This window comes from Lepus europaeus, chromosome X, assembly GCF_033115175.1.
Source record: "Lepus europaeus isolate LE1 chromosome X, mLepTim1.pri, whole genome shotgun sequence".
In the NCBI taxonomy this organism is placed as follows: domain Eukaryota; kingdom Metazoa; phylum Chordata; class Mammalia; order Lagomorpha; family Leporidae; genus Lepus; species Lepus europaeus.
The window spans coordinates 71,751,728-71,769,174 of record NC_084850.1 but is presented as its reverse complement, the minus strand read 5'-3'; the positions used below and the strand labels follow the sequence as shown (position 1 = coordinate 71,769,174).

Sequence of the window (17,447 nt, the reverse complement as noted above, 5' to 3'; positions counted from 1 at the left end):
CTGGTCTCCCATACGGGTGCAGGGGCCCAAGCACTTGGACCATCCTCCACTGCTTTCCCAGGCCATAACAGAGAGCTGAACTGAAAGAGGAGCAACCAGGACTAGAACCCAGTGCTCATATGGGATGCTAGTGCAGCAGGCGGAGAAGTAACCAAGTGAGCCACAGCGCTGGCCCCTAAATGTTTCTTAGTATATAGTTTTTGGATTTTCAGAATATAGTGGTAATTTCTAGAATTGATTCTTCTTGATAATTTTTTTTTCCTGGGGCCGACGCTGTGGCGTAGTAGGCTAAGCATCTGCCTACGGCGCTGGCATTCCATATGGGCGCAGGTTCGTGTCTCAGCTGCTCCTCTTCCAGTCCAGCTCTCTGCTATGGTCTGGGAAAGCAGTGGAGGATGGCCAAGTGCTTGGGCCCCTGCAGCTGCATGAGAGACCTAGAAGAAGGTCCCGGCTCCTGGTTTCGGATCGGCTGAGCACCAGCCATTGCGGCCATTTGGGGAGTGAACCAGTGGATGGAATACCTTTCTCTCTGTCTCTTCCTCTCACTTTCTGTAATTCTGCCTCTCAAATAAATAAATAAATCTTTAAAAAAAAGGTTTCTTGGGCTGGCGCCGCAGCTCACTAGACTAATCCTCCACCTGCGGCACCGGCACTCCAGGGGTCTCATTCCGTTTGGGGCGCCGGTTCTGTCCCGGTTGCCCCTCTTCCAGGCCAGCTCTCTGCTATGGCCCGGGAAGGCAGTGGAGGATGGCCCAAGTGTTTGGGCCCTGCACCCACATGGGAGACCAGGAGGAAGCACCTGGCTCCTGGCTTCAGATCAGCGCAGCGCTGGTCCTGGTGGCCATTAGGGGAGTGAACCAACGGAAGGAAGACCTTTCTCTCTGTCTCTCTCTCACACTGTCTAACTCTGCCTGTCAAAAAAAAAAGTTTCTTTTCTATTTTTGGATGACACTGGATATTTCCAAATATATTTCTAGATAATAATTAGGTTAAGTTAAAATATTGCCCCACTTACTTTTGTGAATTTCTAGAACGTCAATGTTTACAATATCTTATAGCAAACTAAGCAATGGATAGAATGAAAAACATTTAAGAACCCACTTTTATGCATCATTGTCCTAGTTCTCCACAGAAACTCTCATTTAACGCTGCTATGTGGATCAAAATGCTTTTATGAGAAATCTAAAATACAATTGAGAAGTCACAATACTTCAGATGAGCACAAAACCAAGAAAAGCTGCATTGAAGTGGATTAGAAAAGCAATTTCAATCCAGCTGCATCTGCCCTTCCCAAAAAGCCAGCACGGGTCACATTGAGAAACACAGCATCAGGATGCAACTTTTTCCTTGAGTGAAATGAGAGTCTGGAGTGTGCAGCCAATGTTCTGTCTTGACATCTACGAAAAGCTTACAGAACTGGCATAGTTCGGGTGCGTGAGGGAAGCCAATAACAAAGGGAAAGGGACGAGCGGCTTGCTGTGCATAGCACAATTCTGGGTGAGAGATTGAGGCTTCTCCCCAGGAGGAAGGGAGAGGAATGGAGCATGCCACCAACGTTGTGACCTTTCACCAAACTGCTTGAGGTTCTGTCTTGCCTCACTGGAGCATCGAAAGCACCCACAGAGCTTAGTGGGGACAGCTAAGAACTAAAAGGGGCAGGCGACTTGTTGGACCTGGTACGGTTCTGTGAGCTTGGAAGTTTTAGAAGTAAACATTTTCCAGAGGGAAGGTGGAACAGGAATGGAACATACTCCCAATGCCCTGGTCTGTGATACAGCAGTCAGACACTAGAGGGAGCAAGGGACTACAGGCTCCTAAGGAAAAAAAAAGAAGAAGAAACTTGCAAATTATTTTTTAAGATATATTTATTTATTTGAAAGGGAGAGAGAGAGAGAGAGGAGAGAAAGAGAGAGAGGAGAGAAAGAGAGAGAGATATCTTTCATCTGCTAGTTCACTCTTCAAAATGATCACAATGGCCAGGACTGTAACAGGCCTAAACCAGGAGCCTGGAACTCCATCCGGGTATCCCACGTGGGTGGCAGGAACCCAAGTACTTGGGCCATTATCTGCTGCTTTCCCAAGTACATTACAGGGAGCTGGATTAGAAGTAGAGCAGCTGAGACTCAAACCCATGCTCGTATGAGATGTAAGTGTTGTAAGCAGTGGCTTAATCTGCTATGCCATAACACTGGCCACAGAAATTTGTAAATTCTATCAAATTAGGAATCTACATACAGAAGTACAGAGAAAACACATCCATAGAAAAGGCTGGAGAAGTTCACATAATACTCATAGGAAAATAATAATACATAAAATAAGTTTTTAGAAGTTATGGAAGAAGAGAAGGAAGAGGGGGCAGAGAGCTTATCTAAAAATATTAAGACCAAATGTTGTTCAAGTCTGAAGAGAGAAATGGACACCTAGATTCACAAAGCTCACAGGACGCCAGAAAGGAGGAATCCAAAGAAATCTCCAACAAGACACATTAAACTAAAATTTGAAGACAGAGAATTTTGAAAGCAGTAAGATAAAAACAACTTATCACACACAAAGAACTCAAAATCTGATGAAACTTCGCAGGCCACAATGGCAGTGGGGCGAGATATTAAAAGTGCCAAAAAAAAAAAAAAAAAAAGAATGGCTAGCCAAGAACACTATACCTGAAATTTTTTTTTTTCAAAAATGAAGGAAAGATAAAAAATTTCCCAGAAAATTAAAAATTGATAAAGTACATCACCATTGGATGGATCTGCTTTATGAGAAATGCTAAAGGGAGTTCTAATTAAAATGAAGGATACTAAACATTACATAATAGCATAAAAAATGAAAATTAAGATCAGCATTGTGGTGCAATCACTTACACCAACAGTTGAGACATAGGCACCCTATATCAGAATGCCAGTCCCAGTGCTCTGCTTCCAATCCAGCTTCCCATTAATGCCCTTGGGAAGACAGCAGAAGATGAATCAATTACTTGGACTCTGGCTACTATATGGGTGGCCTGGATGGAGTTCTTAGCTCCTGGCTTGAGCCAGGACTGTTGTGGCCATTTGGAGAATGAACCAGCAGATGTTAGTGTGTGTGTGAGAGTGTGAGTGTGAGTGTGTTCCTCTCTCTTGTCACTCTGTTTTTCAGATTAATAAGTAAATCTTCACAAAAGAAAGCAAGCATGAAATTTGGGAAGGTATTTGGCCTAGCAGTTAAGACAATGGTTAGGATGTCTATATCAATGTGTGGGGGCTTCACTCCCTGCTATGTCTCCTGATTCAGGCTTCCTGCTAATGCAGATCCTAGGGAGCAGTGAGGATGACTTAAATGGTTGGGTTCTTGCTTTGGCTATCATCTGCTGCCTCTCGGGGTGCAAATTAGCAGGAAGCTGAGCAGGGAATTGAATAAGCTAGTTGAAGGCATCCCAAGCTTCAGCTTAACTGCTGTGCCAAATGCCCTCCTCCCACTACTAAACATTTAAAGAATAATTAAAGTCAATCCTTGTGAATCCCCTCTCAAAAGCTGAAGAAGGAACACTTTCAAACTCACTTTAGAGGCCAACATTACACCAATATCAAAGCCAAATAAAGACACAACAAAATTATAGGTCAATGGATGTACTAATTGATGCAAAATTCTTCAACGAAATGTGAGAAAACTGATTTCCATAGCACATTACAACAATCAAATAATTTCTGAAAGGAAAATTTAAAGTGACGTTTATCACTGGGGTTCAAGGATATTTCGTTATGTACGAATCAATTCATATGATACATCAAATGAACAGCATGAAGACTATCATGCATCAAATGGCAAAAACTTCAACAATATTTTATCATGAAAACTCTCAACAAACTAGATCTAGAAAGAATTTGCCTCAACATCATAAAGGAAAGCTTGCTGGGGCTGGTGCTCTCGCTTAGTAGGTTACGCCTCTGCCTAAAGTGTCAGTACCCAATGTGGGGGCTGGTTTGTGTTCAGGTTGTTCCACTTCCAATCCAGCTCCCTGCTAAAGCACGTGGAAAGCAGTGGAAGATGGCTCAAGTGCTTGGGCCCCTCCACCCACCTGGGAGACCTGGAGGAGGCTCCTGGTTCCTGGCTTCGGATGGCCCTAGCTCTGGCTGTTGCAGCCATTTGGGGAGTGAACCAGCAGATGGAAGACCTTTCTCTCTGTCTCTCCCTCTCTCTGTCTGTAACTCTATCTCTGAAATAAATAAATAAATAATCTTTAAGGAAAAAAAAGGCCCACAGCTAATGTTATACTTGAGGGTAAAAAAAGAATGTTTTTCCCTTTTTCTTCTAAGATTGGGAAGAACAAAAGAATACTCACTCTTGACACTTTTTTTTAACACAATACCGGTAGTACTACTAAGATCAATTTAGGCAGAAAAAGAAATAAATAATAGCCATTCCTGAAAGGAAGAAGCAAAAAATTGTTTTTGTCTGGAGATATCACAATCCTGCATACTAAAACTTCTAATACATTTCTAAAGAAACTTAAATAAGCTAAGGAAAGTTGCAGAATACAAAATCATCATACAAAAATCAGCTGTGTTTCTAAACATAAATAAGCTATCCAAAAAAAGAAACAGTCAAAATTCCATTTATAGATAGCATTAAAAAGAATAAAATATTTAGAAATAGACTCAAAGAGGTGGAAAACTCATATAATCAATATTATATAGAATTGATGAAAGAAATTAAAGAAGACACAAATGAAAAATGTCCTGTGTCTACTGACCAGAAGGCTTAATATTTTTAAAATCTTCATACTAACTAATCTATAGATTCAGTGCAGCACTTATACAAATGCAAATGACATTTGTTACAATCACAGAAAAAATGCTAAGATACATATGGGATTACAAAAGACAACAAATATCCAAAAAAAATTGAGAAAGAGTAAAAAACCTGGAGATATCACATTTCATGATTCCAAATTTGATAACACAGTGGCCATCATTAAAATAGTATGCTACTGCATAAAATCAGGTGAAGAGAAATGTGGAACAGAACAGAGGGCTCAGAAATAAACCCATACATTTAGGTTCAACTGATTTTTGACACGAGTATCAAGAATACACAATGGAAAACAGGTAATCCCTTCAAGAACTGGTGTTGGGAAAATATGTAGTGAATAAAACTGGACTCTTACCTATATACCTATACCTGATACTGTACACAGAAAATGAACTCAAATTGATTAAGAATATAAATGCCAGACCTGAATCTATAAAGCTCCTAAAAAATAAAAACAGAAGAAACTCTTTGTAACTCTGGTCTAGGCAATGTTTTCTTGGATAAGACATAAAAACTCAACAGCAAGGCAAAATAGACCTGTGGGACTACATCAAGCCAAAAAAGCTTCTTCACAAAAAAGAGAACCATTCACAGAGTACACATGTAATCTATATAATGGATGAAAATATTTGTAAAACATATATCTGATAAAGTGTTAATATAAAAGTAACTACTAAAACTCAATAGTAGAAAAAAAAAACAATTAAAAATGGGCAAACAACCTGAACAGACATTTCTTCAAAAACATTTACAAATGATCAATAGGTATATAAAAAGACACTCATGGGCAGGTGTTTGACCAAGGTGATAAAGACCCTGCTTGGAAGCCTGCATCCCATCTCAGAATGCCTGTTCAAGTCCGGGCTACTCTGCTTCCTATCCAACTTCCTGCTGATGTATCACAGGAGGCAGCACATAATGGTTCAAATGCTTAGGCCCCTGCTGCTCATGTAGGAAACTTAGATGGAGTTCCTGGCTTTTGGCTTTGTCTTGGCTCAGCCCTGGCTATTGTGGGTATTTGGGGAGTGAACCAGAAGATGGAAGATTCTCTTTCTCTCTCCCTCCCACTCTTTTTCATCAAGTAGATGAACAATATTTTTAAAAGACACTCAACAATACCAATCATCAGAGTAATACAAATTTAAATCACAATGGAAAATCACCTCACACTTGTTAAAGTGGCTATTATCAATATAACAAAATATAACAAGTGTCAATAAGGATATGGAGAAATTGGAACCCTGGGTAGTATTGGTGAGAATGTACAATGTTGTAGCCACTGTGGAAAACAGTATGAATGTTCCTCAAAAAGTAAAACTAAGGACAGGTGTTTGACACACTGATGAAGATGCCACTCAGGAAGCCCACATCCCATATCTGAGTTGCTAGTACAAGTCCTGGCTCCACTTCTGATCCAGCTTCCTGTTATTGCAAATCTTTGGAGGCAATAGGTGATGGCTCACACTGGATCCCAAGCTCCTGGCTTTGGCTTGGCTGAGCCCTGGCTGCTGTAAGCATTTGGGGACTGAATCAGTAGATGGAAGATTTCTCTTTTGTTTCCATTTCTGCATCTATCTCTCTCTCTCTTTCTCTCTCCATCTTTGTCTCTCTGCCTTTCAAGTAAAAATGAAAAAATAAATATAAATAAATAAATTCTAAACTAATAAAAAATATAGATGCCATATTATCAAGGAAATCTCACTTCTGGGTAATTATCCAAAAGAATTGAAATCAAAATCTTGAGGAGATATCAGCATTCCAATATTTATTTCAAAATTATTCACAAATATAAAATTATCTAAATGGCCAAGGACAGTGGAACAGATAAATTAGAATGGATAAATAAAGACAATGAAATAGCATTCAGCCTTTAAAAAGAAGGAAATCCTGATGTATGTGATAATATGGATGAACCTGGAAGACATGATAAGTGAAATTGACCAGTCACAGCAGGACAAATACTGCCTGATTACACTTACATAAACTACCTAAAATAATGAAAGTCATTGAGATAGGGAGTAGAATGGTGGTTTGTGGAAGCTGGAAGGTAGAGGGGGACTGCTGTTCAATGACTACAGTGTTTTATTTTATTTATTTAAAAGGCAGAAAGTGGGGAGAGGGAGGGAGAGGGAGGGAGTGGGGGAGAGGTATCTCCCATACACTGATTCACTCGCCAAATGCCTGCAACAGGCAGGCTCTGCCATGTGGATAGTAGGGAGCCAAGTACTTGAGCCAAAATCCACTGCCTCCCAGGGTGTCTGTTAGCAGGAAGGTAGCACTAAGAACAGAGCCAGGACTGGAATCCAGGCACTCAGAAATGGCACATAGGTAAGGCTTAACTGCTGCACAAAACTCCTACCCCTAATGTTTCAGCTATATAAGAATAAGCTCTAGAGATCTGTTGTACAACATTGTGCCAATAGTTAACAAAATACTGCACTATGTATTTTACATTTTATTAAGAGAGCAGATTTCATTTTAATTTTTCTTGCCACAGTAAAAAAAAAAAAAAGCAACATATGGAAAATTGTATCAGAGGCCTGCAAATGAACACATTTCTATTGAAAGCACTATCAGAGAGGCTGTGACTATTTACAGCTTAACAAAGGACAATGACTCCTTGAAAAAGAGGAAGTAATCTCCAAAAATAAATGTGGAAATTAGCGTGATGGATAAGGACAGACTATTTAGATCATGCAATGTTTTTCTAGTACTCCTTAAATTAAACTCTGCCTACTGAAGGGACATATCCTATCACAAGGTATCCTAAAGCAAGAGTGAATTAATTTTGTCACAAGCTCTAAAAGCAAATGCTGGTTGGCAACACTCTCTTTAGGTATCTGGACCATAACATAAATATTCCTTCTGTGTATACAGAGGAACAGCAAATTACTTATGGAACTACGAGTTACCTAACTATTGCCCAAAAGAATAAGTATATCCCACATACATACATACATACTTATGCATCAGTGATTAACATACTGGGATGAATGGTACAATTTTTGTAAGCATTTTTTATAATTTGCTTTAAAAATACATTATCTGTGACTTGTTAGATATACTACTTTGACAGCACCTACAATGTTCCATCCAGCACTGTAGTTATTGCTATATTTCTTGCTGTCTGCTAGACTGTAAGAAACTTTTAATGTAGTTGTTTTTATGCATCTTTCTGCTTGTCAAGGTGCATGCATCTACTATACATTCTATAAGCTTTTGGAACTTATGAATGAAGCATGGTTCCGCAGAATTTGTAATTTCATGTGACTTGTGTTCTACATATGAGAGGAATTTACAGCTGTCAAATAAGATGCTGCTGTGTATCAGTGTAAAAACTCTCACAGGCAGAAATATTTTAGTTTCTTTAACAGTAGTGAGATCATTTTGACATATAAAGTTGAATCTAAATAGAATGTAAAATTAAAACACTTCTAAAAGTGAGCAAGATTCACTGAGTGGGAAGATTCCAAGCTGTAAAGCATTTCAACTAAGGCTGTAACGACATGATAAAATTTTTATGGCTTTCTTTTGTAGGAAACATCCCCTTCATGTCTCACAAAGTGCTCCTAGACTAGTAATGGACAAACTATCACCCGTAGGCTAACTTCCACCATCCATCCATTTTGTATAGTTTGAGAGTTAAGAATGGAGTTTTTTATACTTTTAAATAGTTAAAATCACAAGGATAAAGGAAACTTCAAAATTATAAAATTCAAAATTCTATGTCCATAAATGTTTTATTGGAACACCGTCACACTCATTCAAGTACATGTTACTTATGGTTGCTTTCAAGTGAACCTCAGAGTAGTTACAACAGAGACCAGATGGCCTGCAAAGCCTGAAATACAAGAGAATGTCAAAAAGTTCGTGGAAAATGGAATTAAAAGGTAAGCTTACTATGGTGCAAAAAAATTGAAATTTGTGCATGCAAGGTTCTTCAAAAAGTTAAGAAAAACAAGTACCATGAAAAAAAAATGCAAGGATTTAAAAAAAAATTTTGCACCAAAATTCTCTTTTAATTCTATTATTCTATGAACATTTTAAATCTCCCTCATACTTACTGTCTGTCCCTTTACAAACAATGCTTGCCTATAGTGTTTTGAAATATTCACTGCTCTCATGCCTTATAAGTGCTTGTAGAATATCCAGCAAGGATCTAACAGTTTTCATTGTACTACCTTCTATATTTTGTTAGTTTGATTTTATCACACTCCAAATAAGACAGCAATGTAGGTATTAATCCATTTTGAATAGCTTTGTCAAAACACTTAAGGTTGGGTACTTTCTACAGAGGTTTATTTGGCTCAGGATTCTGGTAGCTGGGGGATCCAATCAGCATGATACTAACTTCCTGGCAAGGAAACCCCACCTGCATCAGAATATGGGGAAGAGACATAAAAGGAACTGGCCACATGCCAAAGGGACTAAGCCAATGGGGAGAGCTCGCTTTATAACAACCTGCTCTCATAAGAACAAATTCATTCAGTGAGACAAGCATTACTCTCTTCCAAAAGAAGTCATAATCAAATCACATCCCACTTGGCTCCTCACCTAAAAGGATCTACCACCTTTCAATATGATAATATTGGGATCAGACTTCCAGCTCATGCAAATCTCTAGAAAATTAACTCAAACCATGTCCAAACTATTCTAATATTTTAAATGGATTCTTAGTTTTCTCACATTCCATCCACTGCTTGGATAACTAGAAAATGTTATCTTCTAAACATTACTATTCTAGAGATCTGCTTAGCAAATGAGGAAAGGATGTTCATTATTGACTGGATTATGGTTATATGTAGAAATCGCTGCAAATGAGAAGTTAAATGAAAGAATTTGTAAAATAACATTGATTTCTATAAAATTATTAACTGAATGACTAAGCAATGAGTAAATAATTAGGAGTTTTTCATCACATCCAAGCAATTATAGTATGCTTAATAATCTACATGATGACTCAAGTGAGTTATGACAAAAAATGTCCGAAAATGTAAAACGATAATGTTATCACTTACTGAACACTAGTATGTGAGGCACTGTTCCAAAAATGTTGTATTTATTGCCACAGTTAATCTTCCACACAGTCATATGAGATTGTACATGTACTTATCTCATTTTAAAAATGAGAGAAACTGAGACTATGAAATTAAATTACTCACTAGAGGTCATAACAGTAAATAAGTAGCCAAATCGGCATTTGAATTCAGAGACCCTGAATACAGAATGCACACTATCTTGCCTTTTTATATAGGGTGTGGTAGGAAAATGCCTCTGGATACAAACATATTTTACTTGGTGGTGAATATGGGACCACAAATATCTTCTATGTAAAAAACAATGAACATTTTATGATGGATAGCATGAATAGATGATAAACTACATTCTTTATATCAACAAATTAATTCCTTCAGCATATCTATAAGGATGATTTTTAATTCCTATTTGTTTATAAAAGAAATTATACCATACGTTTTGAGTGGATTGAATACAAACTGACATAGACCAAAAGCATAATTATTCTTCTAGGGAGAACAAACCATAAACTATGAAGTCTCACTTTGTCTGATATGCAAAACCATTACAAATTGTTCTCCATATTTGGAGTCAGAAGCACAGAGAAGATCAAAGATGAAAGAAAACTGGCTTGCATTTACCACAGCAGCAAAAGACACTTTCATATATAAGCCTGACTTCTTATGATTTAAGAACTTAATCGTGGAAAATTTCCACTGCTGCTTGTTAGTCATAGCTCACTCAGAAAATCAACCAGGTATATTTTGATGATGGCATATTACTTTAGAAGTCTTATAGAAATAATTTATTTCACCATTGTTATTTCTACCTTATCACCATGTAAACTGCCCTTATGGAAAGTCCGCTTGCTAGTTCAAAGTGTTCAGAGATAACCTGGGAAATAATCTGTGAAATCAATTTCCAGTTGCAATTCAACTTTGTTAATTATCTATATTTATCCACTCCAAGATGTATAAATATTTTAAAATACTATATTGTACACAATAAAATATATGATGTTATCTGTCAATTTTAAATAAATGAAGTCCATCTAACTTTTGGCTTCCATCTTATCTACCTGGTTTTTATGACAGTGTCCTTTCATTACATTTCTTTCAGGATCAAATACAACACATTTATGAAGACAACTGACTAGGAAGAGATAACTTCTTCCATGTGAGATGATAAATAGCACATTCTCAGATCGCAAAACTTTTTTTTAAGAGAGCAAAGGTTATTGTTTAGCACCTTTGTATAACTCTGGTGATGTTACAATTATTTTAAAATGCTTCCAAATAAAAAGCCAATAACAGATGATTACTTTTGGAAAATAAACCACTAATGTATGCTTTTGTGGCTACTTTAGGAACAGGAAGGAATACTCTAGAAGCAGAAATGATTTTTCATTATTGTAATGATCACTATTAAAGACAAATTGATGTTAAAGTAAGGTATTCTCCTCTTGGGGATATCCTGTAAATAAGGGCATTCTAATATGTAAAGTACAAAAATTGGTACCTGATTGAAGTTTGTAACTGGGAATAATGAGATTGTGGTGAAGTCACAAGGTTTACTACTACTTTTATCTAGGAAAGACACCAACAATGTACACGGGGACTTCAAAGCATTCACGGAAAAACAGAATTAAAATACAAGTTTATTTTGAAGCAAAAAATTTTGAAATTCATGCATTTTTTCACAATATGCACTTCTGAACACTCTGTAGATTAAAATGCAGTAACATTTCAAGTACTATAGCTCATTAAATAATCATGAATTGGTAACAATTGCAGTGATCCCTGTTAAATTTAAGAGTGGAAAAAGAGAGGGAGGAGATGTACAAACTGGAACATGCTCAATCGGACTTGCCGCAAATGGTGAAGTTAGAAATGTGCCAGGGGATTCCAACACAATCCCATCAAGGTGGCATCTACCAATGCCATCGCACTAGTCCAAGTGATCAATTTCAGCTCACAATTGATGGCTCTGATAGGTCTAAGAGTCAAAGGGATCACACAAACAAGACAAGTGTCTGCTAATACTAACTGATAGAATCAAAAAGGGAGAGAAAGATCCAACATGGGAAGTGGGATACACAGCAGACTCATAGAATGGCAGATGTCCTAAACAACACTCTGGCCTCAGAATCAGCCCTCAAGGCATTCGGATCTGGCGGAAGAGCCCATGAGAGTATAGCAGGCATGGAAAGCCAAGATATCATGGAAAAAAAAAAAGACCTAAATGAATGATCTCTGTGAGTGAGATCCCAGTGGAAAGAACGGGGCCATCAAAGAAGGAGGTACCTTTCTCCGAAGGGAGGAGAGAACTTCCACTTTGACTATGACCCTATCGGAATAAGATCAAAGTCAGCGAACTCTAAAGGCTTCCATAGCCATGGCAACTCATGACTAGAGTCTAGGGAGATTACTGACGCCATGAACAGGAGTGTCAAATTGTTAAGTCAGCAACAGGAGTCACTGTGTACTTACACCCCATGTGGGATCTGTCCTTAATGTGTTGTCTAATGTGCAGTGGTGCTATAACTAGTACTGAAACAGTATTTTTATACTTTGTGTTTCTGTGTGGGTACAAACTGATGAGGTCTTCACTAATTATATACTGAATTGATCTTCTGTATATAAAGAGAATTGGAAATGAAAAAAAACAACCTGGTGTTAAATTGGAAATGGCATAGAAAATTAATTAATTTTTTTAAAAAACTATTATGTAGGATCTCTGTCTTTAATGTGCTGTACATTGTTATTTAATGCTATGATTAGTACTCCAATGGTAGTTTTTTCACTTTATGTTGCTATATGGGCAAACTGTTGAAATCTTTACCTAATATGTACTAAACTGATCTTCTGTATATAAAGAGAATTGAAAATGAATCTTTATGTGAATGGAAGGGGAAAGGGAGCGGGAAAGGGGAGGGTTGCGGGTGGGAGGGAAGTTATGGGAGGGGGGAAGCCATTGTAACCCATAAGCTGTACTTTGGAAATTTATATTCATTAAATAAAAGTTTTAAAAAAAAACAATTGCAGTGAGTCAAATTCCAAGAATTATATTCTTATTTCCTTATTTACAATTGGTAAGATTCAGGAACATGAGTATATTAATTCGTAGTTTTTGTTGCAGGTATCTACTCAACAAATACCTGCAAAATTTAGGCTACACTGCTGGCCATCTGAGAACTATGAGGCTCACATGGAAATCATAATTGAACACTAAATAATAAGGAAATACCTCATGATTGGTGGGGATATGCATGAATATGACTCAATAATCAATTTGTTAGTGATGAATTTCACTAAATGATGCAAAGATGGATGTGAGAGAAGTTAAAACCATTACCAACCTCTCATGAACACAACACACTGTTACAAAGTGAATCTTCAATGTGAAAAATTGCATGTATATAATAATAATTTCAGGGAAATGGCAAAAGAAAATCATAAAACCAGGCTGCTTATTATTGCAAAAGCCCAGAAAAAAATGGAGTCTATAAAAGGAGGTACAGAGGGGCTGGCATTGTAGTGCACTTGGCTAAGCCACTGCCTGCAACTGCATCCCATATTGGAGTGATGGTTCAAGTACTGGCTGTTCTGCTTCTGATACAGCTCTTGCTAATGTGTCTGGGAAAGGCAGAGAAGCAAAAAATGGCCCAAGTGCTTGGGTCCCTGTTACCCATGTGAGAGACAATAATGGAATTCCTGGCTCCTTCAGCCTGGCCCATTAAGGTTGTGTAGGCAATTGAGGGGGAGTGAACCAGCAGACAGAAGACTTCTCTTTTTATCTCTCTCTCTCTCTCTCTCTCTCTCTCTCTCTCTTTCTCTTTCTCTCTCTCTCTCCCCAACTCTGCATTTCAAATAAATACATAAATCTAAAAAAATGAGGTACAACAAGCAGAAAAAGAAAAGATGAAGAAGTTACCAACAAACAATGTTTTGGTAGTAAGGAAAAAATTATTTTCCAAGTAGGATGAGGACATCAAAGGAACTGGAGACTTGGGGGGTGGGGGGTAATGGAGCATATTTTATATCTAAAAGAAAACTATGACAAAAAGATTGAATTGAAGAAAAGGGTTTGATGTCTTCCCTTTTATCCTTCATAAAATGTAGTAGATACAGCATAATGATGAGAACCCTTAAGTGTAGAAAATTTCAGAGATAATAGCATGAAAACAGTCTAAAAAAGGGGCTAAAAATAAATAAATAAAAAGGGATGAAAAATCTAACCATTGCCATGTATATACTATATATACACACATATATAATTGGTATTATACTGTATATATAACATGAAAGTATAGTCTACATATTCTTGTTCTGTTTGGATCTGCTAATTGCATGAAAATCACAAATAATTTATCTACTTTGCAGTGCTCTCTTTTCAAATGTTACTATATATTTTGTCATAAATATTCATAAAATAGGAAAATGAGATGAAAAGAATCTTTTGTAGCTTGCTTTGTTTAGCATTTAGAGTGTTCATGCTCTTGAATGAAATATGAGAAAATCAAAGGGTGCTGGCAACAATGTCTTGCAAGTAAAGAGCTCAAATACAAGATTAAGTTCAGCTTGGAGTCCATGATACTGTCTGTCTCCTTTCTGTCTTTTTTTTTTCCCCCACAATAAATCCTTAAAGTTTAGGAGGAGGAAGACAAAGGAATGGAGAGAAAGATGTAGAGCAAGGTGAAGTAAATGGTCAACATTTCACGAGTAATACATGGTAGCAGAGTTTGCAGCTTTCTATTACATTTCATCAAGGGATACAAGCAAGCTACCAGAAAATAAAGCTCTTCCTTAAAAACAAATAAAACAATGTAAGTTCAAATATTGGTTTCCCAAGTTCATCCGTATGAGTAGAATCTGCTGGATGGAACTTCTAAAGAGTATTTGATCATTTAATTAGATGTACTTAATATAGTAATATTCTAAAATATTCATTGCCACTTTTCAAGGCCAACTCCATCATTTTACAGTGTCTTTCTCCTCTGATAGTAAAATTAACACACACAGAAAAAACTGATGGCATAAATACAGTAACTCCCCAAAGCAAATATCAATAGCCATCATAGGTCATATTTAGGTATATGGACATGATTTTTATGACATAGTCAATTCTTTATGTAATCATGAATTTATGGCATAGCCAAGCATGACATGCAAAGGGACTTCAAAAAGTCCGTGGAAAAATAAAATTAGACAATGCTTACATGGTGAAAACATTTTTAAATTTGTGTATAATTTTTTTATGACACACATTTTCTGCTAAGTTTTGGAAAGTGTCTCATATATGGAGCTCAGATTAACATACCCCTTTGATTCATGTTGATTTTGGTTGCACCCTGGAGTAACTTCTTTGAGCAAAACTATAGCTGACAGGGTCCGCAAAGCAGTAGAAGACGGCCCAAATCCTTGGGCCCCTGCACCCCCGTGAGAGAACCAGAAGAAGCTCCTAGCTCCTGGCTTCGGCTCAGCTCAGCTCTGACCATTGCGGCCATTTGGGGAGTAAATCAGCAGATACATCTCTTTCTCTCACTCTCTCTGCCTCTGCATCTCTGCAACTCTGCCTTTCAAATAAAGAAATCTAAAAAAAAAAAAAAAAAAAAAAAAAAAAAACTATAGCTGACAGGCCCTTCAGTAAATCAGCTTCTACTTGTGTTCATCTTTTCTTAAGAAAGGAATCAAAATAGAAAAGAAAGAAAGAAGGAGTTAGGAAAAGAAGAAAAAGGAAACAGTCTTTGGGAAATATCAGGAGCTTAGAGTTGCTTATACCTAGTATAGTACAGAGATCTGTAGTGAGACTCTCAAGCCTTTTGATTTCTACATTATTATTTGACATGAACTATAGGATGATTGTGACTTTACAGCACAGCACACTGACTTACAGCTAAATGTGTGCCCTGGTAAACATGTGTTAATGAAATACCAAATAAGTGATTTGAGGTTGAATCCTATTCAGTTTTTACAGCACTTGCCAGAATTACAAGGACCAAATCAATATGGAAGTTGTTCATGTCTCCCTTTGTTTCTGGCCATGTGTTTTAATTTTCAGCAAATGAGAACAGTGAGAGTATTAGCTATTAACTAAATAAATATGGGAAGCTTTTAAAAATAATAAAGTAAGATTTAAAGGGCATGCAATGATATTTATGCTATTTAAAGTTCATTTAATAATTTCCTCAGTAAAACAAAACACATTTAGTTAACTATATCTTGAGAACAGGATGTAGTTTTTGAAAATTTAACCTTTTCTAGGAAGTGTTTACATATGTGTGTATATCCACAGTAATAACTTGAACAAGATTGTGGAAGTTTTGAGTTGAAGGTCATAAAATCATTCTTGTAATTTTAATTTAAAGTAGAAAAACTAGAAAAATCACACACAAAAAAACAAAACATTAAATAAAATTAAAATTCATTTTGAATAAAACATTCTTTAAAATTCAAATTAATGTTACAAATAATCATCATTTTGTATTTTATATCTTCCTGATGTAGCTAAATAGATGTGTTTGTAAAGAATAATTTGCTCCAATTCAGAGATGTCTTGATTCCCACATGACAACTACAGCAAAAAGATTCCAGAAGTATTGAAAGATCTTTAGTTACTCTTTTACTCATAAATGTTCTTTATTATTTCCCAGCACTGTTGCTGTAACCTTGACCATAACATCTCTCACAGCGATATGAGCCTGTTGTTGTAAAGCTCAGAACCATTTTCTTTTTAAGGTGATGGAAGTGGAGAGGAAGAGACATATCATCCTACTAGATATAATGAGTTCCATGCATTTTACTTCTTTTGTTCACATCCAAGCGTCAAACAAGCACTCTGGAAATAACACTATAACATAGGGGTAGCAAGTATGAATGATCAAGAAGGCTCAACATCAGCACAAATAGGTATAATAACAAGCTTGAATTCAACAAATAGAGCCGATTCTGGTGTTACAATGCTCTAAGTTATTCAGACACCATTTCAAATGTTCAGTGCTATAGAGACTGCAGTGTAATTCACAAATGGTCTTGCAGCCATCAGAAAAATTAGAAAAAGCCTTATAAATACTAGAGATACAAATTCTTTTTTTTTATTAAACTTTTATTTAATGAATATAAATTTCCAAAGTATAGCTTATGGGTTACAATGGCTTCCCCCCTCCCATAACTTCCCTCCTGCCCGCAACCCTCCCCTTTCCCGCTCCCTTTCCCCTTCCATTCATGTAAAGATTCATTTTCAATTCTCTTTATATACAGAAGATCAGCTTAGTATATATTAGGTAAAGATTTCAACATTTTGCCCATATAGCAACATAAAGTGAAAAAACTACCATTGGATTACTAATTATAGCATTAAATAGCAATGTACAGCACATTAAAGACAGAGATCCTACATAATAGTTTTTTAAAAAAATTAATTAATTTTCTATGCCATTTCCTTTTTAACTCCAGGTTGTTTTTTTTTTCATTTCCAATTCTCTTTATATACAGAAGATCAATTCAGTATATAATTAGTAAAGACCTCATCAGTTTGTGCCCACACAGAAACACAAAGTATAAAAATACTGTTTCAGTACTAGTTATAGCATCACTTCGCTTTAGACGACACATTAGGGACAGATCCCACATGGGGTGTAAGTA

General features: G+C 36.7%; 1 protein-coding gene across 3 annotated transcripts in view; it reads right to left on the bottom strand.

Annotated features, from left to right (window-relative positions):
• The window catches only part of KLHL4 (kelch like family member 4), a 123,136-nt gene that overhangs the window by 87,899 nt on the left and 17,790 nt on the right, over positions 1-17,447 (bottom strand). Inside the window, exon 2 of one of the 3 annotated variants that reach the window (XM_062183468.1) lies at positions 897-901. The exons of the other annotated variants lie outside the window; for them this stretch is intronic. Coding sequence (XP_062039452.1) covers positions 897-901 — 5 coding nt within the window. The remainder of the gene's footprint in view (positions 1-896; positions 902-17,447) is intronic. 3 annotated transcript variants of the gene reach the window in all.